This window comes from Borostomias antarcticus (assembly GCF_949987555.1).
Source record: "Borostomias antarcticus genome assembly, chromosome: 1".
NCBI classification, from domain to species: domain Eukaryota; kingdom Metazoa; phylum Chordata; class Actinopteri; order Stomiiformes; family Stomiidae; genus Borostomias; species Borostomias antarcticus.
Window position 1 is genome coordinate 33,713,337 of NC_140234.1, and position 24,032 is coordinate 33,737,368.

The following is a 24,032-nucleotide window of genomic DNA, read 5'->3' on the forward strand; positions in this document are numbered from 1 at the left end:
CTTTGGATAAAAGCGCATATAAGTGCAGTCCGTTTACCACTACACTGACTTTTCTTACATTAAATGCAATTATTGTAAGTCACTTTGGATGAAAGCTTCAACTAAATGACTACAGTAGGACCCCACTCATCCGAACTTCAGAGATCCGAACCTCCCGGTCTACCGGACAGGCTTAAAAAACGTTTTTTTTTTTTTTTAGCCTGCTATCTGGTTACTGGTGGGATTTTCATTACAGTAGGTACTGTACCCTACTGTGAATAAAAACAGAACTGTATGTAGACCTACATGTTGCCTGTAGGCTGTAGCCTACTGTCACGTTTCATTTATTTGTTACTCTAATGTCGAGCTCAAAACACAAACGAGTCTGCTGCGCGAGAGCTGCATTCCTTGGTAGCCAGAAAGCGCGTCAGCAACCTGAAGCAGATGAGCATCGAGTCATTTTTCGTTCCCAGTTAATGGACTTCAGGAACACAGACGTGTTGTGAGCATGTAGATTAGCCTACTAGACCTACTGTATTTGTTAAATAATAGCCTACAGCCTAGGCCACGTTAGCCTACATCGGTTGTTTTAGAGACTTTCTTTTAGGCTACAATAGCCTAAGACACGACAACTTGTCTGTCATTTCATTTATTTATTTCTTTTTTATCATTTGCTCTAATTGTTCTAATGTTGGGTTGTTTTTAGGCTATACCATGTTGTTCTGCGAATACATTAGCCTATCGATGCAGCGTACGCCTCATTTGAGAATAAAGTAGGCTACTGTATTTGATCAAAGCATGCACTCAAGTGGAAATTCGGTTATTTTATTATAGGCTACTGTAGGTCTATTATAGGCTAGGCTGTATGAGTTTAGTTGGCTATTTGATTGCAATTTTGATGCATTTTCACAAGTAATTAAGGGTATTTATTGGTCTATTATGAGTCTATATGAAACAAGTACCACTTATTGAATTTGATGCATTTTAACATAATTTTCAGTCATCCGGACATTTCAGAGATACGAACGACCTTCGGTCCCGTTGGGTTCGGATAAGTGGAGTCCTACTGTATAATGAAATGATTAAAACAAGTCAAAACAGCTCAACATGGTTAGCAAAATATTTATATCACTTCTTCATCAGCTCAATTGGGTGAGCCTCGTCTATTCTTCTCTAGGGCAAATCGTGTGGTCATTTACAAATGGTGGAACATGGCCTGTCAGGACAGAGCAGGACTTACCCCCCTCAGCAGAGTAGACAGTGACCACCACGCTGAAGGGCCCGTCCCCCTTGTTATTGTACACGCCCACCTTCACCTCGAAGGGGGTGAGAGGCGGGAACGTCTCGTCCCGGTACTTGTAGGTGGTAGAATCCGCTGAGGTCACCATCTTCTCCTTCCATCCTCGAGTCCCGTTGGCTCGGAATGCCACGATGTATCCAAAGCCTTCGCCATTCTGGAACTCTTCGGACACGGGCTGCGGGCAAGGAGGAAGGAAAGAACTAGGACGTCATCGACCACTCCTGCGACACCACAACCGACCACGGAGATGACCAATTCTAATAGGAAAATATTCTCATTGTCTACTGTACTTTATCCTCATTATCTGTAAGCTATTAGCTATCTTCTTCATTTAAATGTCACTCCTCTGGAAATAGCAGCAGTCCCTCGACAGGGGGAACAAACCTCTCTGAACAAACATCCGTCTGCAGGCTGAGGGGAGGCTGTGCTAACCCTGGTGCTAAACATAGCTCGCCTGTCCTCTGGGAGCCCCGTTCAGACCAGCCCCTCCTACGGGACCTCTGCTGCGGGTTCTCTGTGAGAGACCAGATGAGAGACCAGTTCTCCATGAGACCAGCAGAGACCAGTTCTCCATGAGAGACCAGTAGAGAGACCAGTTCTCCATGAGACCAGCAGAGACCATGAAAGACCAGCAGAAAGACAAGTTATCCATGAGAGACCAGAAGAGAGACCATGAGAGACCAGCAGAGAGACCAGTTCTCCATGAGAGACCAGCAGAGAGACCATGAGAGACCAGCAGAGAGACCAGTTCTCCATGAGAGACCAGCAGAGAGACCATGAGAGAGCAGCAGAGCTCACACAGATGGAGTAGAGTGTTTCAGTGGTGTCAGCACAGCAGACACTGGTAACTACGCATCTGTCACACATCAGATGACAGGTTCATGATGGGACCTGGCTCCGACATCCACCACCAGTCACACCTGTGCTATATATACCTCTTTCATTGACAGGCGTATCATTTACATATCCTCCCTGGTGTGATTGATGTTTGCAAATAACATGTTAAAAATGAAGGGATCAGATGGAAATGTCAATAAGTCCCAGATAAATCCTCTTCTCTCATCAGGTGTAATGAAATAAATCCCTTGTAAATGCCATGATCTCAGTGTAACGTTGGTCAGACAGTCGGACAGATGGACAGGCAACTGCTTTTAGCAGTTTATTTTGGGTGGAAGACACACATAGATAGTATAGTATATTTCTAACTCTGTTACATCAGCTGATGTGAAACACTTAAGTTCATTGGGATCACCAATGACTTGGCTTGGCATACTACCTCATCATTCTCTGAATTCCATTCTAAATTATTAGTAGGCTAACGAATGATGAGCTTGATTATTCCATGAAGAGAGGGATGATCTTCTTAAGGGATCATGAGCCACTATGGTAACATACCGGGCACATTGTAGCAAAATGCCTCTGGATGGATTTTGACACAATACTCCCAAAATATCCCCATCTATATCTAATAAAGGCAGAAATCTCTGTCTGTATGTCTGTCTGTCTGTGTGTGTGTCTGTCTGTCTGTGTGTCTGTCTGTGTGTCTGTGTGTCTGTGTGTCTGTGTGTCTGTCTGTCTGTCTGTCTGTCTGTCTGTCTGTCTGTCTGTCTGTCTGACCGTATTGCTCAGGAACCAAGGCAGTGCGGTGTTGAGTGTGTTGCAATAGTTGTGAAGTTGTTTGGATGAACGATTCTTACATCTGGACAAAGATTCCTGTCTTAATAGTTAGATAGTTAGATTAGAAGTGTGAAATATGGGATTTACTGTACAGTGACAACGTACCAGTAGGGCCATGACTAATGCTAACATCTACCAACAGGACCACACAGCTGATGTTAGCTAACCTAGACAGGGCTACCAACTCTGACGCATTCATAGTGACACGCATAATTGATTCTGATCACATGCTCTCACATTATTTTACCTTTATTTAACCAGGGGAGCCCATTGAGGTGAAAGATCTCATTTACAACGGTGCCCTGGTTACATACAGTAGTAGCATCAATATAACATGTAATTTGTTCTAACGTATATTGTTATAAAAACAATATAACAATATAAAATCACATTTGTACAGTGCATTTCACACATTTAAAAAAAATTGAATGACCTTAAAAGACCTCGACCCCATATTCCTCAATTATAATATATGTTTAAAAATGTCCAAAGTGACTAAGGCTAAAAGTCTCCTGGAACTAGTCTTTCCTAGTTCGGCTTTGACTCGAGGGACCACAAGAGCCCAAATCCTGAGACCTTGTCTGGTAATTGCTTGAACTCCATGTAATAAGGGATGTTTCAGTAAGTAGTTAGGTAGCTTTTGTAAGATTCTTTGCTTTATGCTGTATGCTTTATTCACATACAGGAGCCAGTGCTGTGCTCTCCTTGCAGCCAGCCAACCCACTGCCCAAATGACAGTGGTGCGTTGTAAGATGATCACCAGGGATAAAAAGTGTTGAATGTTAGGCAGTGTCAAGCTGCTTCAAAGTGGTAGGGGCAGCGTGCATATAATGTCACCATTATCAAGTACTGACAGGAAAATAGACTGAACTAAAAGCTTTCTATTTTCACATGAAAAGCAAGATGTAGATCAAGATCAAGATCTAAGCAAGAACTGAACACTCAATATTTTAGTTAGCTCACTGACATGCTTTTTAAAAGACAACATTTCATCAATGAATATCCCAAGGTACAATATTTGTAGAAGGCCACTCTTAAGCCTATTATTTTTCACACTGAATTAACCCCCCCCCCCCACAAAAACAGCGCTCTGGTTCAGATTTGATAGGACTGTAGATTTATTCAGTAGACTTCAATATAGCCTATTCTATAGACTCACGACACGAGTCAGTCTCTAAATGCTGAAGTCTGGTATTGTAAGACTAACAATACTATAATAGTTATAATAAAAATACAGTAATAATGAATACAATTAAGAATTTGTTCCTTATAGACCATATCCATGTTTATTGCCAACTGACCCCTCAGGCATAACATAACACGTTACCATAGATCCAACATCTAAGTGCTGTGCTTTCATGGATAGGGTTTTGACATGATCTTATTTTGCACCAGCCAGGTCTTGCTCTTTCGGGTTGAAGGGTCGGACGCCCACCCAAAATGTCATGTTTCCCGTCCAACTGATATGACTCAGCAGGGCAAAACTGTACAATTGCATCACCCTCAAATCAGCCCCCCAAAATGGCCCACTCAAAAATACATGTAGTGTCTCATCCTGCCTCTGGCAGCACCAGGCCATGGTTCTGAGTTCTATTGATCAGCTGGAAACTAATGCACAGTTGCATCTATATGATAACTTCACATTTAGTCTTTACAGGTAAATAAATTGTTCTAAATTGGGCTGAGGAATAGAGAATACAGCATTTAGCTACTTTGTTATTTGTTTCTCACTACAAATTATTTCTGGAAGTTGGCAGCCTTGAACCTATCATACTATAATACTGTAGAAGGAGTCAGTATGTCTGTCTGTATATTTTCTCGAGAACCTGGCCCTGTAGGGCACTGCACTAGTAACTGAGCAAACAAAGGCTTCCCTGTGAAGGTAAACTCAGGTTCCGTGTGGATGGCTTTGGAAACCCCATCTGCTGCTATGTTCGGAGGAGACTTTCCCTGGACTGCAGGAGATGAAGTATTTGGGACACATGTTTGGTTTGCGGGCGTTTCTGCCTCTCTGCAGTTTTCCTAAAGAGCTGATCCTGGGGGCTGCCTCCAACACCTGCTACACGCTACGTTTAATGGAACCGAATGCAATTCATTAGGGGAGATAGAAATTTAATTAAAATGTGAGCTACTGGAATTAAATCCGAGGCTAAATTAAATGAACGATGAACACCTGTACATTCTGGTTTCTGGCTTGCACGTCATCTGTCTGTCATGGTGTAATGTGATGATTTGTGCAGGCTTCAAAATAGCAATAACTCCTCGAGGCCCATCTCAGATCAGCCAGCAGCGCCAGGGAGGGAGGAGACACGACAGAGCTGTAGTTCACCTTTCCCTCCACCAGAGCCATTCTCCACGGCAGGCTACTGTAATTAACAAGCATGCTGCTCATGGAAGGTGGATTAGCATCCAACAAAGATCTGTATTAACCAGAGTTGGCCGGGGGGGGGGGGGGGAGATCTTAGACTCCAGGGCTCTCAAAGCAGCAGGGCCTAATCAGTTCATCTGTGAAGACGCTGCGCATCACACGGCTGTGGAAATGACATGACGAGAGGGACAAGAAGAATGACAGGAGCTAGTATGAAAGGAACTGCTGTAACGCAGGGGTAATTCCAACAGTCGGTGGTATACCGCCCGCTGGACTCAGCCAGGCTGACCGAGGAGGCTTCTTGAACGATCCTCTCAGTGGTTCCCTGTGAAAACGCACTCTCTCTCTAATGAGAAGGTTGAGTGAAGCTGCAACGACCGTTTAGTCATTCATCCTGCTTAATAGGCCTGCCCACCCCAGCCGTGTCACCTCTGACAACCCTCCACAGATGATCGGAGAGGCAGGCCTGCCGAGTACTGGCCATGGCTGTCTGCATGAGCTGACACTCCTTCCCTGTCTCCTCCAGTACACATCCCCATTGATCACTGACAGAGTCCTGGTTCATTTCCAGGAGCATTTAACTGGAACCGGAATGAGTCAGGGAGAGAATTTGAAGAAAGAAAAAAAAAACGTGTTGAAACGTCAGGAGAGAGAGAGAGAGAGAAGGCACCGTGCCCAAATAGAGCATGTGGACATTGTCAGTTGAGGCTCCTCTTAATTGACAGATTTATTGATGAGTGAATAATTCCTGTCTCACAGATTAAAGGCACTAGGCAGGGTCATTGGGTTCTGCTTTTGCTTCATCGTATTTAAGCGTCAGAGCAAACTGAGGTTAAAGCAAAGGGATACCATGACGCCAAACAAGCAAACTGAATCAAGAAACAGAGAGCGGCACTCCGTGAAGATAAGAGACTACTGAGACAATTTTGTGCGCTGGCGCTCGTTGAACTAATTGAACTGTACAGTATGCACAAACAAAAAGAGTAGAATTGAGATTATTTTGTGGTTCCTCTAATGCCTGTCCTGAGAGGTTATAAACACAAAAAGGTCACTGCGGGGAGCGACCCCATCTGGCATGTGCCTTCTCCTCCACAACGTCACACTGAGGAGTACTTCTCCTCATCTGAAGGTTATTTTCCTGGCGACGATTGGGCCTCCCTACTTAATAACCACTAGAACAGCCATCGCTAACTCACACATCTGTTTACCGGCCCCCAGTCAGTAGCACCTTTAACTGCCCTCATTTGAAAACCGTACAGCTTTGTTCATTACATGCTCATCTGCACAATTCTACCCCCACACCTGGCTGAGATGAGGTGCTTTCTCCATTGACAAACATTTCACACTAATATCCTCTTAACGTGGCGGGAGATGAATTACATTTTGTACAAGCATTGTAAAGGATGAGATTCCAAACAGATGTTCCCAAAACCTCCCTGGCTTTACGGGGTTGTCGATTCTAGACTGAAGGTTAATCATCTGTCATGCCTCTCTGGTGAGACAAAACTTATAATTCACTCTGCCAAGCCGCTGTTTCATCACAGCTGGCTTCATGGCAATACTGACAGCAATAAATAAAACCAAATTAGTTTCCTATGGCTCATAGTCTGGGCCCTACAGAAAACAGCTAATGATGATCAGGAATAGTGTTTGTTTTCTTTTCTTTAAAAAAACATTTCTGCCATTTAACCTTTGAACTGTGTCATGTCTAAAGAAACAGTTAGTTGTTCTAACAGTTGACATCAACAGCATCATGAGAGAAATATTCTTGGGTATGCAGAGTCAATGGCCCTCATTTATCGATCGTAAGACAGAAAACTGGGCGTACGGTCATTTCCACACCAAGTTCGGCATTTATCAATTTGGAATGGAAAGGAGACTGCGACCAAATCTCATAACAAGTCTCAGCTCGTGTACGCAAGTTTGAGAATTGTCATGAGACTGATTTGGAACGGCATCTAAGCGCAGCCATATAGGCCTATTCAACACTTCAAAATATGTAGCCTACACTATGGCAAAATATATTTGGTAAAGGCCTCTTCTACAGTATGTGTCATATATCCCTAACATAAATTGATATTTTCCAATTATTTGCAATTAACAGGGTTTTGGTGTAAGAATAATTTTGCTTTCAATTTGAGCCTACTTAGACCATGCAGCCTTACAAACTGAAAGCGAAATTAATGTTACACCAATCAATAAATAAACAAATAAATAAACCAATCAATCAATCAATCAATCAATCAATCAATGTATTGGTGACAATCAATACAAATTAACAATTGAAAAGCAATGGGTAGGCTTCAGTCACTTATTTAAATAAGAGCTTTGACAATCATCATATGGGTAATGCCATGCTCTGAAGAAGACCTATGTGTGTCCTATTGTTCAGCCGAGGTGTGAGGAGTGGGCAAAATAGGTTATTTTACATTCACACAGATGTGATAATTATTATTATTATTATTATTCCTCAAATTGACAGCAATGTGCAATGGTTTTTGCCCAGCTCACACACTGTCTGATTGTATGAATTTACATGCGTGTACTACCCGTAAAAATACAATTGTAAAATGCAAGATGGTTTTCCGGGATCTTTCCATGAAGAGTGAAGAATTGTTATTGGACGAGAGTCTGATAAATTTCTTGTTTTGGCCATATTTCGTATCTCCATGCTGTAAACTACAGGGGCGAGGCCAGAATATGTAGGGGTGTGATATTCAAATACAAAAAAGCATACGAGTGCGCACAACTCCAAATTAATCTGGAGCAGTCACGGGTGCCTTAAAAAGAGGAGGTGATAGGGACAGACGACAGATAGAAGCAGCCTGGATCCATATACTACAAACAGAGAGCCCTAAAGGTTTAAATGAAGTTACTTTTTGAATGTTTCTTATACTTTAATTTGCTTCTGTAAGGAACCTCCTGAGAAATGCTCTGTGCTATCACTTAGCTCTCCTTTATCATCATGATTGTTATTGCTGCTTTTGTTATTTGTATTATATTTCTGACATTCACCACAAAGGGTCGCATAGCTCTTAACTCTAACTTTACCTTTTTGCACATGCTATGCGTTCCCTTATATACTGATTGTTTATACCGTTGATTCTGTATTTGCTTTATACTACTTTGTACTGTATATTATGCATTGATGTAATGTAGATGATGTCCCTTTGTATTTATTGTATATAAAGCCTTTTAACATACTAATTTGGTAAGGCCCATATATGGTAGGCCTAATTACTAGGCCCTAGTCTTACATCTTCCTGCTCTACTAGGCCGGACTAGGCGGCCTGTACATAGATGAATCCTATTTGCTATTAGAGATTCTGTGTGGTGATTGGCCCTTGCCCCCCACCCCTTACCTATATAACTGTCTGTCAGAAATGTGACTTTTATGCTGATGAAGGCTTAAGACCAAAATGTTCGTTCCTGCCCATTAAAGTTGTGAAGACCATTGTCTATCTTGTGTGCCGGTGCCTTCCTTCATGTGTGATATTGAAATGACAATTGTTTTCACCGCCCGATCATTCATACGATGGGATTGATAGCATACGAATGTTTGATAGATCACACGTGGACGCTGTCGTACTGTCATTCCTGTACTCCAATCTGCGCTCGGATCTGCTCTCCTTTGATAAATGAGGGCCATTGTGTCTAGAGATCTCCATGTGGGCATACTGTAGCTTGCTGGAGACAGCCGTCTCTCATCTCCCATTCACACTGAAGCAAACTGACAGTAAACTGGTTGGATGATCTGAGTGTCCTCCAGACAGTCATGAACTAGTGTTTCCTCCCTGCTTAGGGGCCTGCAGTACAAGCATCATCCATCAACCCTGCTTAATCATCTTAAAAATGTCTGACAGGCATCCCCTGGTAAACGTGAGGGAGAGTATTTAAAGAAAATGAACCTAGCAAACTGCATGATCATTAGGGCTACATTCCACACCACCACTTTCTGTCTTCATGACTGTTTGACATTTGAATTCAGGGAACACTGCTAGACCTGACCTGGGAAACGTGGTGGATTTGGAATGAACCTCGGATCATGGATATAAAAAGAAGCTCATGTGCTACATGTGTTCTGGCAGTGCTGTTGATGAGTGTGGGTGAACTGAGGACCTTACCTCCCAGGAGATGACCAGTTCATGCCGGCGGCCATTTCCTCCACTGACGTTGGCCGGGGCTACTGATGGGACTGTGAGACACAAAAGAGAGATACAACACATCAAGTATATGCTTAACCAACACAACCCATCGTGTATACTAAACCAACACATCATGTAAATGCTAAACCAACACAACACATCATGTAAACCAACACAACACATCATGTATATGCTAAACCAACACAATACATCATGTATATGCTAAACCAGCACAACATATCATGTATATACTAAACCAACACAACACATCATGAATATACTAAACCAATGCAACACATCATGTATGCTAAACCAACACAACACAAGCATGTATATACAAAACCAAAGCAAACACATCATGCATATGCTAAACCAACACATCATGTATATGATAAACCAACACAACACATCATGTATATGCTAAACCAACACAACACAAGCATGTATACTAAAACAGCACAACACATTGTGTATACAGTATGCTAAACCAACGCAACACACCATATATATGCTAAACCAGCACTACCCCTCATGTACAGTATATGCTAAACCAACACAACACATCATGTCTACTGGTTGTTATGTATTATGTTATGTACTTGGCTGCTACAATATGATGATTGAATTTCCCTTAGGGGATTAATAAAGTCATCCATCCATTCATTCATCCATCCATCCATTCATCCATCCATCCATCCATCCATCCATCCATCCATCCATCCATCCATCCATCCATCCATCCATGCATCACGACATGTCTCCTGCTTAACCACAGAGCCTGTTCACATGCTCTATTCAAGGATTCAAGTATGTGTATTTGTTATAATATACAAGTACCATGTACAATGAAATGCTATTTAGCTAGATCTATTATTAACTCTTGCACTATAAGTTCAGCAAAACAGCTGCCTGTTGGTTGGGACCCGACACTGAGCAAACAACCCCATGAATGGCTGAACAAAACACTCATTAAATGTTTCTAGCTTGTTAACTGTACCAAGCAGGGGTGCCAGGTAAAATAGAGCATTTTACATAAATGACCCCTGACCCTGGTTTTCCCCATATCAGTCCAGCATAACAAGGAAATGAGAGCCGAGTAAGGCTACTCATTTAAACCAGACCGTCACGGCGGGCTGGTGCTTATCATGAATAGTTGATTCTCCTTTGTCCTGCTTTGCCTCAGTGGAACCAGTGGCTGGCTGCTTTTGGCTTCAAGACTTAACTAATCTAAATTCATGCAGGCTTATTTTCCCAATTCTAGCCCAATTAAAACGGAGCAGGTTCACAAAGGGATTGCATTGTGTGGTCAGGGATAGTTGTGTGCGGGCTCCGCTCAGTCACTTTATGCTGTGGCATAAACTCACTCCACAGGTTTTAATGCTATCGTTTAGGACAAACACATTCATTGACATTTAAGATACTTTTATGCAACTATATGATGGATGTATCAGCTCCCCGACCTGCAGCTAAGATGGGCGTGTCAGCGTTCCAGTGTGCCGGTGAGTTTTACCTGCTTCTTTGGTTCTGACGCCCCTGGAGGGAGCACTGGGATCTCCGGTCCCGATGGCGTTGCTGGCCACCACCCTGAACTCATACTCCACCCACGGGTTGAGCTCCACTGCCATGGCCGACTCCATGTCCCCGGTGACTGGCTCTGGGTCTGCAGGAGAAACCACACTCCTTCACTCATGTATCCATGAAGTACATCGCACTAGCAGACTATCTGGGCCTAGTTTACCAATATGTTACAGTAACACTAGCAGACTATCTGGGCCTAGTTTACCACTATGTTACAGTAACACTAGCAGATTACCTGGGCCTAGTTTACCACTATGTTACAGTAACACTAGCAGATTACCTGGGCCTAGTTTACCACTATGTTACAGTAACACTAGCAGATTACCTGGGCCTAGTTTACCACTATGTTACAGTAACACTAGCAGATTACCTGGGCCTAGTTTACCACTATGTTACAGTAACACTAGCAGATTACCTGGGCCTAGTTTACCACTATGTTACAGTAACACTAGCAGATTACCTTGGCCTAGTTTACCACTATGTTACAGTAACACTAGCAGACTATCTGGGCCTAGTTTACCACTATGTTACAGTAACACTAGCAGACTATCTGGGCCTAGATTACCACCCTGTTAACACTAGCAGACTATCTGGGCCTAGTTTACCACCCTGTTAATACTGACAGAATATCCGGGCCTAGCAGGTGTGTTGCTAGAAGCCTCTTATCATTCCACACACATTTCCATTAGGACACTCTGTCAAGCCAGCTGCTCTTCAAACATGAGCCCATCACTCTGTTTGCAAGGAGTCAGCATTAAAAGGCCCCTATGTGTTTCATGCTAATCTTAACAAGTTCACCACTTACCATGCGTCATGTAGACCCTAATTGTGTTTTATCTGTAAATGTTGTTGAACAGCCATAGCGTGAGAGGAGAAGATGAACAGGGTGATTCATGCAGGGGCGAGTCATTATCGGGACTTACAGCGGTATTTTTTTTATCCATACTCAGTATTTGCAGGACAGATTACACATACAGGACTTAGCGAACTATTATCCTTTGGCATTAAAGGATAATAAAATACAGGGTTGCAAGGTAGAGAAAATAAAGCTATTTAACTTCTGACAGTTCAGTAAAATACTTGGTGAGTACATTCTCTCCCCCAGTGCTGCAGATGAACAGAAGTCAGCTTCGTAATTCCAGCCAAGAGAGGTTAATTTCCTTGTAACCTCTCACATGTGTCTGTGTGTAATTCAAACAACTGACATTTAATATGAGCTCAACAGATTTTTCATTAAGCTCCACTGAGCAACAGCCAAGTTCTGACATAAAATGACAATGAAATGAGGAAAACAGTCCCGAGAGTGGTAAACTCTTTAAGGGTTTGCCAATTTCTAAAGAAACTCTTGACTTCAGATTTTGCTGAAGGTCAGGCATGTTGTGTAAGCGTTTCCATTATCTGCTGAGGGGGGATTTAGAAGAAAAAGGTATTAAAACGTCCAAGTTAAGCTTGAGTCTGTGGTATACCTACACCTGAACAGTTGATAATAGACTCCATTTCTGAAACTCTGTTCTCAACAAACCAGCCAGGAAATAGGAATTTCTGACTGGACCCACATCCCCTCCACGAACCTTACCCCCGAACCCCACCTCAAACTCCACCCCAACTCCAAACTCCACCCACAGCCTCAACCTGCCTTCTAATATTACTAAAATAACCTCCTTGCACCCCACCCGGCCCCCAGATGCAGTGGTCACATTTCCTTCTGTATTGATTACCTGTTCTGACCGTCTGCCAGCCTAATGAGAAGGGGCTGCGGGCCTGTAAATTATAGGCGCTGATAGGACTGTGGTTGTCCAGCCCACGACTCCAGGACAGCGTGGCGGTGGTGTCAGTGATTTCCTCCACTATCACCACTCCAGGGGGCCCAGGGGGCCCTGGTGGAAAGAGGAGAAGGTTGTGAGAAACAGTCTAAATTACCGACTTAAGAAGCGGGACCACTGAGGCGAAACCTCAATGTGGCTGTATACACACACGCAGGCACACACGCGCACACACACACGCGCACACACACACACACACACACACACACACACACACACACACACACACACACACACACACACACACACACACACACACACACACACACACACACACACACACACACACACACACCTTGCGTGCATACGCCCCTACCAGACAAGAACAGTAACGCAATCTCCTCTGCTGTTTAATGAATACTAAATTAGCTTGTTTGCGTCTCTGTGTCTTTAACACGCATTGCTGCTATTAAGCCCATGCATGCGCTCATGCAAGCATGCAGGGAGCAGTGGAGATGTGTGCATATGGGCTGGGTTTTAATTCCCTGTGGTAATCTCGGCAAACACAAACAAAAAATAACACAAATACTTCTTTACCCAGACCAGGATTTGGGCTGACATAGATTTCTCAACAGGGACTTCATGCTGATTAAGGTCTACTGAGGTTTGTTTTTATGGAGGGGCTACGCGGGCTATTCTGAAGCAGTTAGCCAACTCAGTTGAGCATGACTGTGTGGTGGTAGATTAGTTAATACTGCCAAACATATGTTTACCTCAGAGGTAAATGTAATCTGCAAGTGCAGCAAAGGTCTGACGCCTCTAGAGGAAACAGCTGTAAATGAAACGCTGACAGCTGGTATGCCCTTATGAAAACCAATGTTGTGTGTCTCCAGGAAGGGTCCATTAAAAGGTTGCATTGAAAGGTAGATTTGCATTTTAGGACATTAATATGCATTCTGTGTCACTTGTAAGAGCAACATCAAGGGGCCTCTTCTAGGACTGGAGGGACACTATGAAATAAGCTCGCCTGTCAGAGCTTAAAAGCCTCAGCGACAACCATTACAACAGTGGCGTATAAAACTATGTGACCAAATGCAACTGAGTTAATGCAGTATTGAGCACTGCTGAGCTCAATTGGAATCTTGCGTCATTATAGTAGTGAGGGCTCACAGGGAGAAGTGTTGCCATTGCTTCTGGCTTAAGCACACACATACAGCCATAGATGTCACGGCATGATGCTGCCGGCGCCAGTCAAACCGTATCGAAGATGGCCGCGTGCCAGCCTGCGACTGGCAGCGAGGGCAAACGAAAGCGAGTACGGTAGCAGGTAGCAGGCTCACCTCTAACGAGCAGGTCAGCCTCGGCCTCCACCGTGTCGGCGCTCGTCTGGGCCCGGCAGCCGTACTTCCCAGCATGTTTCAGCAGGATGCTCCTGATCATCAGATCCACCGTCGAAGACTGCTGCACGTGGGGGACAAAGGGCGAATGGGAGAGGGAGTGTTAGGGAGGCCTCGGTGTGACTGACACCTCAGAAGCAGCGTCCGCACGGCGCGGCTTGAGAGATTCTTGTTAAAATCAGGTGCAACTGTTTGCTTGCGATTACTCTTTTCCACGCCACCTGTGCGATCTCCTATCTTTCTTGAAATGAGAAACGCCTAAGGCAAGAATGGGAATTATTCAAGGTCTACTGGCAGCTGTTTAGCACAGAACCTGATTAAATTGCAACCCGTGAATCAAGTAGGGGGGGGTCGTCCTCTGTGGCTGTAGAGCCCTGTCACCGCAAATGCTTTGTCTCTCCGGGGTACGGGGGGGGGGGGGGGCAGGATATGGCCGAGGACACGCCAATATGTGAATTTCATCTTTTGCTGCAGCTCACTTGAGGTGTTGATAAAGAGACAGGGCCCAGATACCCAAACACAGCTCTGACCAGCGGCTCTACTCGCCTCTGAGAAACCTTTATTGAAAAGGGAGTGAATGAAGATTTATTAAAAAGGAAGCGAATGAAAATGGATGGGGAGTGATATATTAACCACTACAGATAACTGCTGAAAGAGCACATACTTAAAAGGCAGGCATCAGAGATCGACCATTTCTCTGTATGGGCACCCTTCCTGAAATATGCACTGCTGTATCATTCATGTTCAGTTAAGACGGAATTGGTCGTGTGGTGTAACTGCATAAATATTTCAAGTGTAATCCAATATTCTCTCAATCAGTTGGGTCAACTAGTCCGCCTCTACGCTTGCATTTAATTCCCATTTTGACCTTATCAATGATTAATGCGTCTGATGAAGCCCATCTCACATGCTACACCCTTTACTTCTGGCTATCCCAATTACAGTGAGTTCTTCACAGCTCCGCAGTGATGAGTCTTCACAACAGGGACCAAGTTGTGGGGTTTGTGGCGTGGATAGTGGCGTGGTGGCGAGACTCCGCCAACTCGGGTAAGAGCCAGTCAGAGACAGTGTAGTGACCTCCAGGCAATCTCTATGCACCCACCGGTGAAGACCGTGTGTCTCTAGCCCTCTCAGAGGACGAGTTGTGGGTTTGTGGTGTGGATAGTGGTGTGGTGGCGAGACTTTGCCCCCTCGGGTCAAAGGCAGTTGGGGACAGTGTAGCCCTCTCTGGGCCACCCCCCGGTGATGACCGTGTGCCTCTAGCCCACTCAGGGGCCGAGTTGTGGGGTTTGTGGCGTGGATAGTGGCGTGGTGGTGAGACTCTGCCCCCTCAGGTCAGAGCCAGTTGATATCTGACCTCTTATAACTGATACTTGACATCTGACAATCTGACACCTGACAACTGATTTCTGACCTCTGACACCTGACCTCTGACACCTGACATCTGACAAATATCTATGTGACATCTGACAAATATCTACGGTAGGTGATGTCTGACAATATCTAGGTGATATCTGACACATATCTACTGTACTGTATGTGACATCTGACAAATATCTAGGTGATACTGTATCTGCACATATCTAGGTGACATCTGACAATATCTAGGTGATATCTGACATCTGACTCCTGACGGTGTGTGTGTCTGTCTGTGTATACTGTATGTACATGAGCATGCATGGGTGTGTGTGTGTGTGTCTGAATATCCCGGTCTGGGTTCTTTTCCCATCACTCACTCCAAATCGATAGTTGGAGGCTGTTTACCTCTTTATTTCCCTACCAAGGCAATCTGAGGCATCCGAGGGAGTCAGTCTTTCCTGTCACTCATCTTACACCGAGAGTGTGCTGCTACATTTTCACATAAGTCTTCACTCCAATTCAGATACGCCATTCAGTGGGATAGTAGAAGAGGAATCGTGTTGAAGGTGACCTGGAAACCACGGTCAGCGGTGTCTGTTTCGGACATGCACCGCTTGTCAGATCACAGGAGAGCCCTAACATCTGCTCTTATCTGACGCTTCTTGTAGACTTTGATCGACATGATTGTGTGATTCACCGCCAGTCCTTAATCACAGAGACATCTGGGGTTGTGTGACATTTCAGTGGATTGATTCTCATTCAACTTTAACAAGTCTTTGGTGCAATGAGCCGTGCCTAAAATCAGTAACCATACAACCTCTTACATACAACAGCAGTCTGAGAATGTATGATTGTAGGGTATATTTATGAAATAAAACATGAGTAATGGGTGGGCAATGTAAATAAAAACAATTACTCAACAAAAACTGCAAAAGGAAAATTAATTGAATGTGTTTGCTGAACGCAGACAAGACAAGCAGACAACCTATTATTTGAAGATTCTAATAGTCATAAATAATATAAACAGAATAAATATGGAATAGTAAGAAAGGCATGAATACTGTAGATAGACAGATAGAGATAGATAGAGAGAGAGAGAGAGAGAGAGAGAAGCAGAGAATGCTAAATGAAGTCATATGAAGACAGAGTGAGAAAGATAAGAGAAATAGTATTGATAGCTCTAATCTCCCTGAAGGTGAGTAGAATTGAATTCCCACAAAAGAGACAGACACTGAAATTGATATTGAATATTAACAAAGTCTGGACATGGATACATAGACAGAGTGACAGAGAAGGAGCGTACTCGAGCATGGCCGTGACCGGAGCATGTGAGCGGAGCGGGTGGATTTCAGTGCGTGGAGCAGGCTTCTAAAAAGCTTGAGCCATTGGGGGCCAGCCCTCCCATTCCAATTTGTCTCCAGTAGTTTCACACGATGAGAAGAAACATTAACCTTGTCATCGATTTATTCTAATAATTAAGAAAAGAGTAGTCGAGAATGCCAAGGTTCATCTTTGTAAGTCCAAGCTGGTTACTTTTATTCCAAATAGTTGCAAAGTCGGGCTCTCAGTGAAGGGAAAATCCACCAAAGAGACGATTATCATCAAACAGAGCAATATGAACACTGTGGGTGTAACCATACATGCATATGCAAAACTTCACTAGCCAATTATCAGTGAGTAGGCTAAGTCTGAGGGTCAACAGCTAAAGTAAACATTTACAGAGATCAAAGATAGTTGGGAGGAGGGCACCCCTGGTGAGGTCTCCTGCCATTAAGCAGAAAGTGGGGTCAGAGCAATAAACAGGAGACAGCAGCATCAGCTGTATAACACACAGGATTCACAATGTAGATTTCCTATGACAATGTCTTGAAAAGAGACATAATAAGTGTGTACTTATTTGAATTTATCTATTACAACCTTAAGTTAGCGTTAGCCGGGTTGTGTTTTTGGCTGGACTGCAACAGTAGGGCCAGCCCTACAAATACGATGTGACTGAGTGACTGAGTAGTCTTGCATGGCCAGACCTTTCTTCACACTTCGTTTCGAGCTGTTCCAGTGCTGGAGAAGGGTCTGGCTGCATCCAATTATCATTCTGAGATAGGGGGAGAAAAACGCTGTATTTCTTTAAACCAATCACAATTGTCTTGGCTGGCACTAAGCTTGTTTTTTCTCTTCAACGGTGCCCTTACAAAACAGTGTCGGGGAACTGAATCTCTGGAATTGAGTGGCACCAATGAGAGGCTTAGCCTACATCTCAGAAACCTACATCTGTTGACCCAGACTACTGACAGAGTGACTGAGTGATGAAGTTACACCATTGGTCGAATTTCGCACACGTGATGTTATGTCATTGGTCGGCCGGAACGAGCCTAGTAGTGTAACTTGATGTGACCAAGATGGCGGCGCGTGCACAACACCGAGCATTTCTCCAGATTATCCAAATTAACTATTATCTACCTACTTGGTTTAAGTCTGCTCACTCAGAACAGCTTTGCCTACTTAACATACACCTCTTAAGAAATTGTAGATATTGATTTATTGTACACAACTCAGACTAATGTGTTGGTGATCTCCGGCTCAGTACTGACATCATGAAGACACCGGACGCTATCATCAACATAAACAAAGGCAAGGGAACAGAGGATGGCTAAAGGCTAAACTAAGGCTAACTTCTCATCGGCTATCTCCGTCCAGCATTGTACGGTCTTTGGTGAATAAAATGGATGATCTGCGACTGCGGATCGCCACTCATACAAATGGTGCCATGTCATTGTTCCGACACCCCATTATTCCAACCACTCAATAGTCTGACAAATGCACCACTAGTCCGGCATCCCATTGGTCAGACAGCCCGTTATTCCGGCAACGCAAATCCCATGGCTCCGAGGTCCCATTGTTCCAACCATACACTCACCAGTGTCACCCACAGCCATCTCATTTCATTTCATTCATTTAGACTATTGCCTTTGATTTGGTTTTCTGTTGGCTATGGCTTTGGTTTGACTGACTTCAGGCTCACATAAGTCCACTTCTTGCTTTTATTTCCCAGTTATTGCCTGCTAAATCTTATTCGGTCAAAATCGTGGCACATGGCCAGGTTCATACAACATCAGAATAGAATAGAACAGAATAGTAGCAATAATATCATGCCTGAGTTCCACCAGGTCTGGCTGTGTTGCGTTTCATACCCCACAGGGCGTGCGTTTAGTCTGCCTGCTTTTGTTGACTTCCTGACTTAGTCATTTTTTCTTCCACTCCCAAAACTCCTGCAATTAAATTCCATGTCTTGTCCTTTCTGGTGTTCTCCTCATAGAAAGGATCTGTGGTGTCACAAAATTGGGGTAGACGTGCGTACGTTAGCGAGTGCAGCGTTAAAAGTGCCTTGGTCAGAGCACATTTTACGTTGTATGTACAAAAACTACAGGGGGGGGGCAGGACTGACTCCGGTCAAAAAAAAAGAAGACGGTGTGTATTTTTATGTGTATCTTCTGAAACACGATGCGCCATGTCTGGTGGAACCGGAACACAACACAAGTGGAGTTAGTGGAACGCGTTAGTCTAGTCATTATTGGTTCAGGTGAGCCGTATATTAGGTTTTAACCTGGTCTTGTTTTTAAATCTGTGAAATTATGTTTTTAAGTTAAAATTAAGATGCAGAAAAATAACAATTCAGCTTTTTTCTATCTTTTTTATTTGTGTTTTTTAGACTGGTGAGTTGATGTGAGCAGAGCAGGGGGGGTGTACGATGAGTGATTTTGAGCAGAGTGGCAGGGAGCCTCTTTGTGAGAGTGAAAGAACAGCCCCGCGAGCGGGCGTGGGATACTCACCACTCAAATCCATTCACACACACACGGCTACCCACAGCTTACACAGGCTACACTGCTGTTTAGCTTTCAGCAAGGACACTAATGACCTTCTAAACTGTTGCTGAACGTATATCCATCACACAGAATAGCAGAAACCACAGAGCTGTGAGGATGCGAATAATAGCCCCTTACTGTCTGGATGTATTCGAAATGGCCGCCCTCCTGTTGGAAGTTGAGTGGTTTCTGGTTGAGGAGCCACTGGAAGGCCACGTCCAGCGACGGGTCGTGTGAGGCTTTGCAGCTCAGCACCACGCTCTCCCCCACGGTCACCTCCACCTTGCTGGGACTCAGCTCCACACGCATGGCCTCTGAAAGCACAGCACTGTAGCACTGTGATGGTGCAACCATCAGGCTACCATAGGGCAACGCTCGGCAACCACAACAAATGTGTCTTTATCACACATTACTCAAATAAATGAAAAGAGAATGTATTGAAAATATTTCTGAGTGTGGACATCACTACTTTTTGAAGCTTCCCAGCATCGTCTGTAGACACACCATTTTTCAGTGGTTTACTGAAGATTTAATTATCACACAAATAACACGATTCTCACTTACATGGCCTCAACAATTGCCTATCCTTCCTGTGAAACATAGTGATCTGTAAACATTCTGGTCTTGACTGTGAACGTTCCATCTATGTGACAGCCTTAACGCTGTCAACGTGTGCCCTTGTGAAATAATTCTTCAACGTGAAGGACCTTACTTCACGGCTGGGCGACCACAGTGAACTCGGCTGGTGTCGCATGCGCCCAGGGTGGGTGAGGGGGGGGAAACGACACAGAGGACTGTTTGCTGGTGGCTTACATGCGCTAATTTGGCAGAAAACAAAGGCCCCCTTGGGCATCGCTTACCTTTTACCCACAGGGTGGCCGTCATCTCAGCCGTACCGAGGTGATTCTCCGCCCGGCACACGTAGCTCCCCTCGTCCACATGGCTGGAGTTAACGATCCTCAGGGTGTTGTTCCGTAACAGCATGATCCTGGCAGAGAGGACATTCAAGATCAATACAGGAATGAGAAACAAGCACTGTTACATAAATAGCTACTGTATTTGTAATATTATTCATGAACATCAACGGATGCGGGGGAGCGAGATTAAACAGGACAATATCGTCTTATTCCTAATAAGGACACGGATGTTCTGATACAAAGTTTCTCTGGTACAGAAATACAGGATAAGGACTATGTTTCTGAGAACTCAAGGGCAGCAATGCTATTTTCTGGCTAACCTTCAACAGGCCACGGTACCAGTGAGACTAAGCAAGTAAAAATGCCCAAACAAATGTGTGTCCATCTATACAAGATCAATGATTTAAATGTGTTAATGAAGCTGATCTGATACAGCCGTCTCAGAGGATTACCACACAGATCCTATCTGCATAGATAAGGATGAACTAATAGGGTACAAGAGTTCGACTCAAAATGAAAACTCAACCCCTCTAATCAGGGCTCCATAGAGGATCTGGGAACATGTACACGGTACAATTTTCTAAATAGATAGTGACAACTGCTGACCAAGCAAAATTTATTTTATTACCCTTTATTCATTATAATTATAATTATAATGTGCCAGTCATGCACTAGACACATGCACAAATAAAACAACAACAACAACAACCACAGTATATACAAATAAAATTTAAATAAACAAGGAACTTACAGAATAACTGGATGTGTCAAACCCTGACAACTGTTACATTCAATAAATAAAATGCAAAGGGCTGTCAAACAAAGACAAGCGTTTCACACAGCTGTCCTCGGGAGATGCAGAAGAAACAGAGGTAAAACAAATCTAATACATGAAATAAGCAGCAAGTCTGCCTTCTCATCAACACCAACCTAATCCATCACCTACTCAGGAGGACTGATCTGCTAGAATACCAATTCAAACTAGAAACATGTAAATTAAATCATAAAATAAAATATTCCATAAGAAAACTCCAGTTTCCTTTCTGTTCCGTTCTCCCGGAACGATAGCGCGTGAGTGCGAGGAAAAGGGATCAGAAGGTGTAGGATCAGGGATCATAGCTCATCTCTGTTATCCCCTGCAGAGTATTCAGTCAGGTCCTTTCATGCTCTGTATCAATATTTCACATTCTCTATTCGAGCTGGGGCGGAAAGAGTGAGCATGAATATTTACAAAGTTATCCGTTTTTATTCCAAAAAAGATTCTCTACCCAGATCAAAGGATCTAAGTGCAAGGGTAAAGGGTCTTCTCCTGGCTTTTTAATTTTACTCGTGTTGTTTGTCAGTAATATTTACGGCGCTAAGCTCTTTCATCAAGGAGAGGGTGACTGGAATTGGCAGGCAGAAACTCATAACGGCGTGACCAAATCCAGCCACACATTGAAAATTCATAAGGAGACTATATAGATTACATTCTTCAAATTAGGGAAATAATCCACAACCGACAAGGACACTCGGCCACGGCGGTCAGGTGATACAGGCTGCGGGGTGTGCTGGGTATGCAAATAAGCCAACGTGACAACATGAGGGAATATGAAACTAATAAGGAAAGCAGGTTAAAACACACCACAGGCTGTAGGATAGAATCACCCTTCATTGAAGCAATAACTCATGATAAGGTGTGGTGTATGGCCTATATACCACAGTCATAGGCACGAGGTGCAGCCAAGTGCCGTTGACCAGCACAACCCGTGGTATATTGTCCATATACCACAATCCTCGAGTGAGTTACAGCGGTACAACGGTTACATCATCGGGAAACATTTATGGGATAAATGCCTACTATTTCAGTGTCTTAATATAATTTTTGGGGAACTCCGCCAGGAAAGGTAGTCCCTAAAACTATTGCGTTGCTATGGAGTTTCAAAACGATGAACAATGAGCTCTAGCAACCAAAACTAATACTGCTGACCAACCTAGCTAGCCATAAGCGAAGTGTAGCCTTCCTTTGTTGTGCAACTGCGAGTTGCAAAAGTGGTGATGATAAACCAGAGTGGTAGGTTACAGGACGGATAGAACAACTCAAAATTGACATTGAATGTTTCCATTTTTCTTGAGGAGAAACTTGCGACCAACAGACGGTTAATGTAATCAACAGTTAATGTAACCAACAGACGGTTGGTTACGCAATGGAACTAACGTTTTTACAGGCAGTAATAATTGGTAAAAATCTGATTGCAAGGTCAGAACTACCCGTTGTATATAATGTTCAAAACTGTCGGGTGATAATACATCCAGTGTGATGATGGGTGCTTATGAGAGAAAACGTTCATGGACATTGCATGTTCTTTTGTATGCCTTTCTCAATCTCTCTCTCTCTCTCTCTCTCTCTCTCTCTCAAAAACAAAACACAAAACAAAAAAACAAAGCTTTTGGTTTCACTTGAATCTTTCACAGTCTCAGACTAATGGGATTAATACTTATCATTTAGGAGACAAAAGCCCTGAACGTTAACGGAAATCCATGTTAATTACAAATCTTCATTAAGTCAGCACAGCTGTCACCATCAGATAACTGTGAAGCTGCTTCGATTCCAGCCCTGCTCATCCCACAACTGAACTTCATTCACACCACAGAGGTCTTTCTTTTCTGTGGCTAATGTCACCCTGGCCAACACATGGAAAAACAGGGTCCCCACCAATCATCCCAGCTGTGCCACAGAAGGCTCATCTCTTACTACTCAATGATGACTAGTAATTCACCATCAATATCAGTCTCAGATGAGCATGGGAACAACACACTCTACATCCCTGTTTCATATAGGCTACCAATGTCATATTCCCATAAATCAATATTCCGAAACACTGTGATACCTGACTATCATGTCTAGACTAATATCTTCCTAGTGTCAATACAAAAATAACATACCAATAAGAGCAAGCGTGGACCTTGTAGCCTGGCATCACCCTCCTGATCACGTGAGCTCACATTCTCTCCATAGATCAGTCTGGTAACGCTCCCATTCAGACAGATTTCCACCCGGTCTGCTCTCGATCAGGCCAGTCACGTTTATCTAATATAGGGCGGGGTTTGATATGATGACTGTACCCACTTGATACGATGACTACCATATGTTTCCTTGCTCTGATTCGTTGTAGGTCTATCCAATTGCTTCCAGAGGCATATTGGTCTGCAACCATTGGTAACGCCCTTTGGAATTTCTAGACTCATCTCATTTTTGCAAATTGGGTTCGGGGAAGCCAGGCTATCTTTCTTGGTCCATAGCAAGGGAACTGAAAATAGATTTGTAAAATTTGACAAATCTCTGGTACACTTCATCAGATATATATACAAACTGTGGTCATTCATCACCCTTCTGTGGTCAATAACCTGCCCCCATCCGTCAGTTCCATTCACTACCAATAAACCAACATCTATCCCACACTGGACTCAACAGTCAGATACAGTATCATTCCATAAAGAACTAGAGGGGCTTGCACTCAGAGTGCAGAGCTCCGCCCCTGCCCCCCCCCCCCCCACCTCAACTGCTCTCCCCCTTCCACGCCCCCCCCCTCTACCTTTCCTCTACCTTTCCTCCCACCACCACCTCTCATGTGCTGTGCTCTCCTACTGGCTTTTTGAATTGGTTACTGTAGCACCACCTGTAGTTTCCTCTTTCTGCTTGACATCTT

At 43.8% G+C, this 24,032-nt stretch overlaps 1 protein-coding gene across 1 annotated transcript in view; it reads right to left on the reverse strand.

The window, feature by feature from the left end:
- The window catches only part of cntn5 (contactin 5), a gene marked incomplete at its 3' end in the record, with an annotated part of 117,996 nt that overhangs the window by 6,158 nt on the left and 87,806 nt on the right, over positions 1–24,032 (reverse strand). The window contains exons 12-18 of the mRNA XM_084437795.1: positions 20,287–20,414; positions 19,565–19,740; positions 14,151–14,271; positions 12,766–12,924; positions 10,980–11,129; positions 9,449–9,519; positions 1,220–1,454 (exon numbers count right to left, since the gene is read on the reverse strand). Coding sequence (XP_084293921.1) covers positions 1,220–1,454; positions 9,449–9,519; positions 10,980–11,129; positions 12,766–12,924; positions 14,151–14,271; positions 19,565–19,740; positions 20,287–20,414 — 1,040 coding nt within the window. The remainder of the gene's footprint in view (positions 1–1,219; positions 1,455–9,448; positions 9,520–10,979; positions 11,130–12,765; positions 12,925–14,150; positions 14,272–19,564; positions 19,741–20,286; positions 20,415–24,032) is intronic.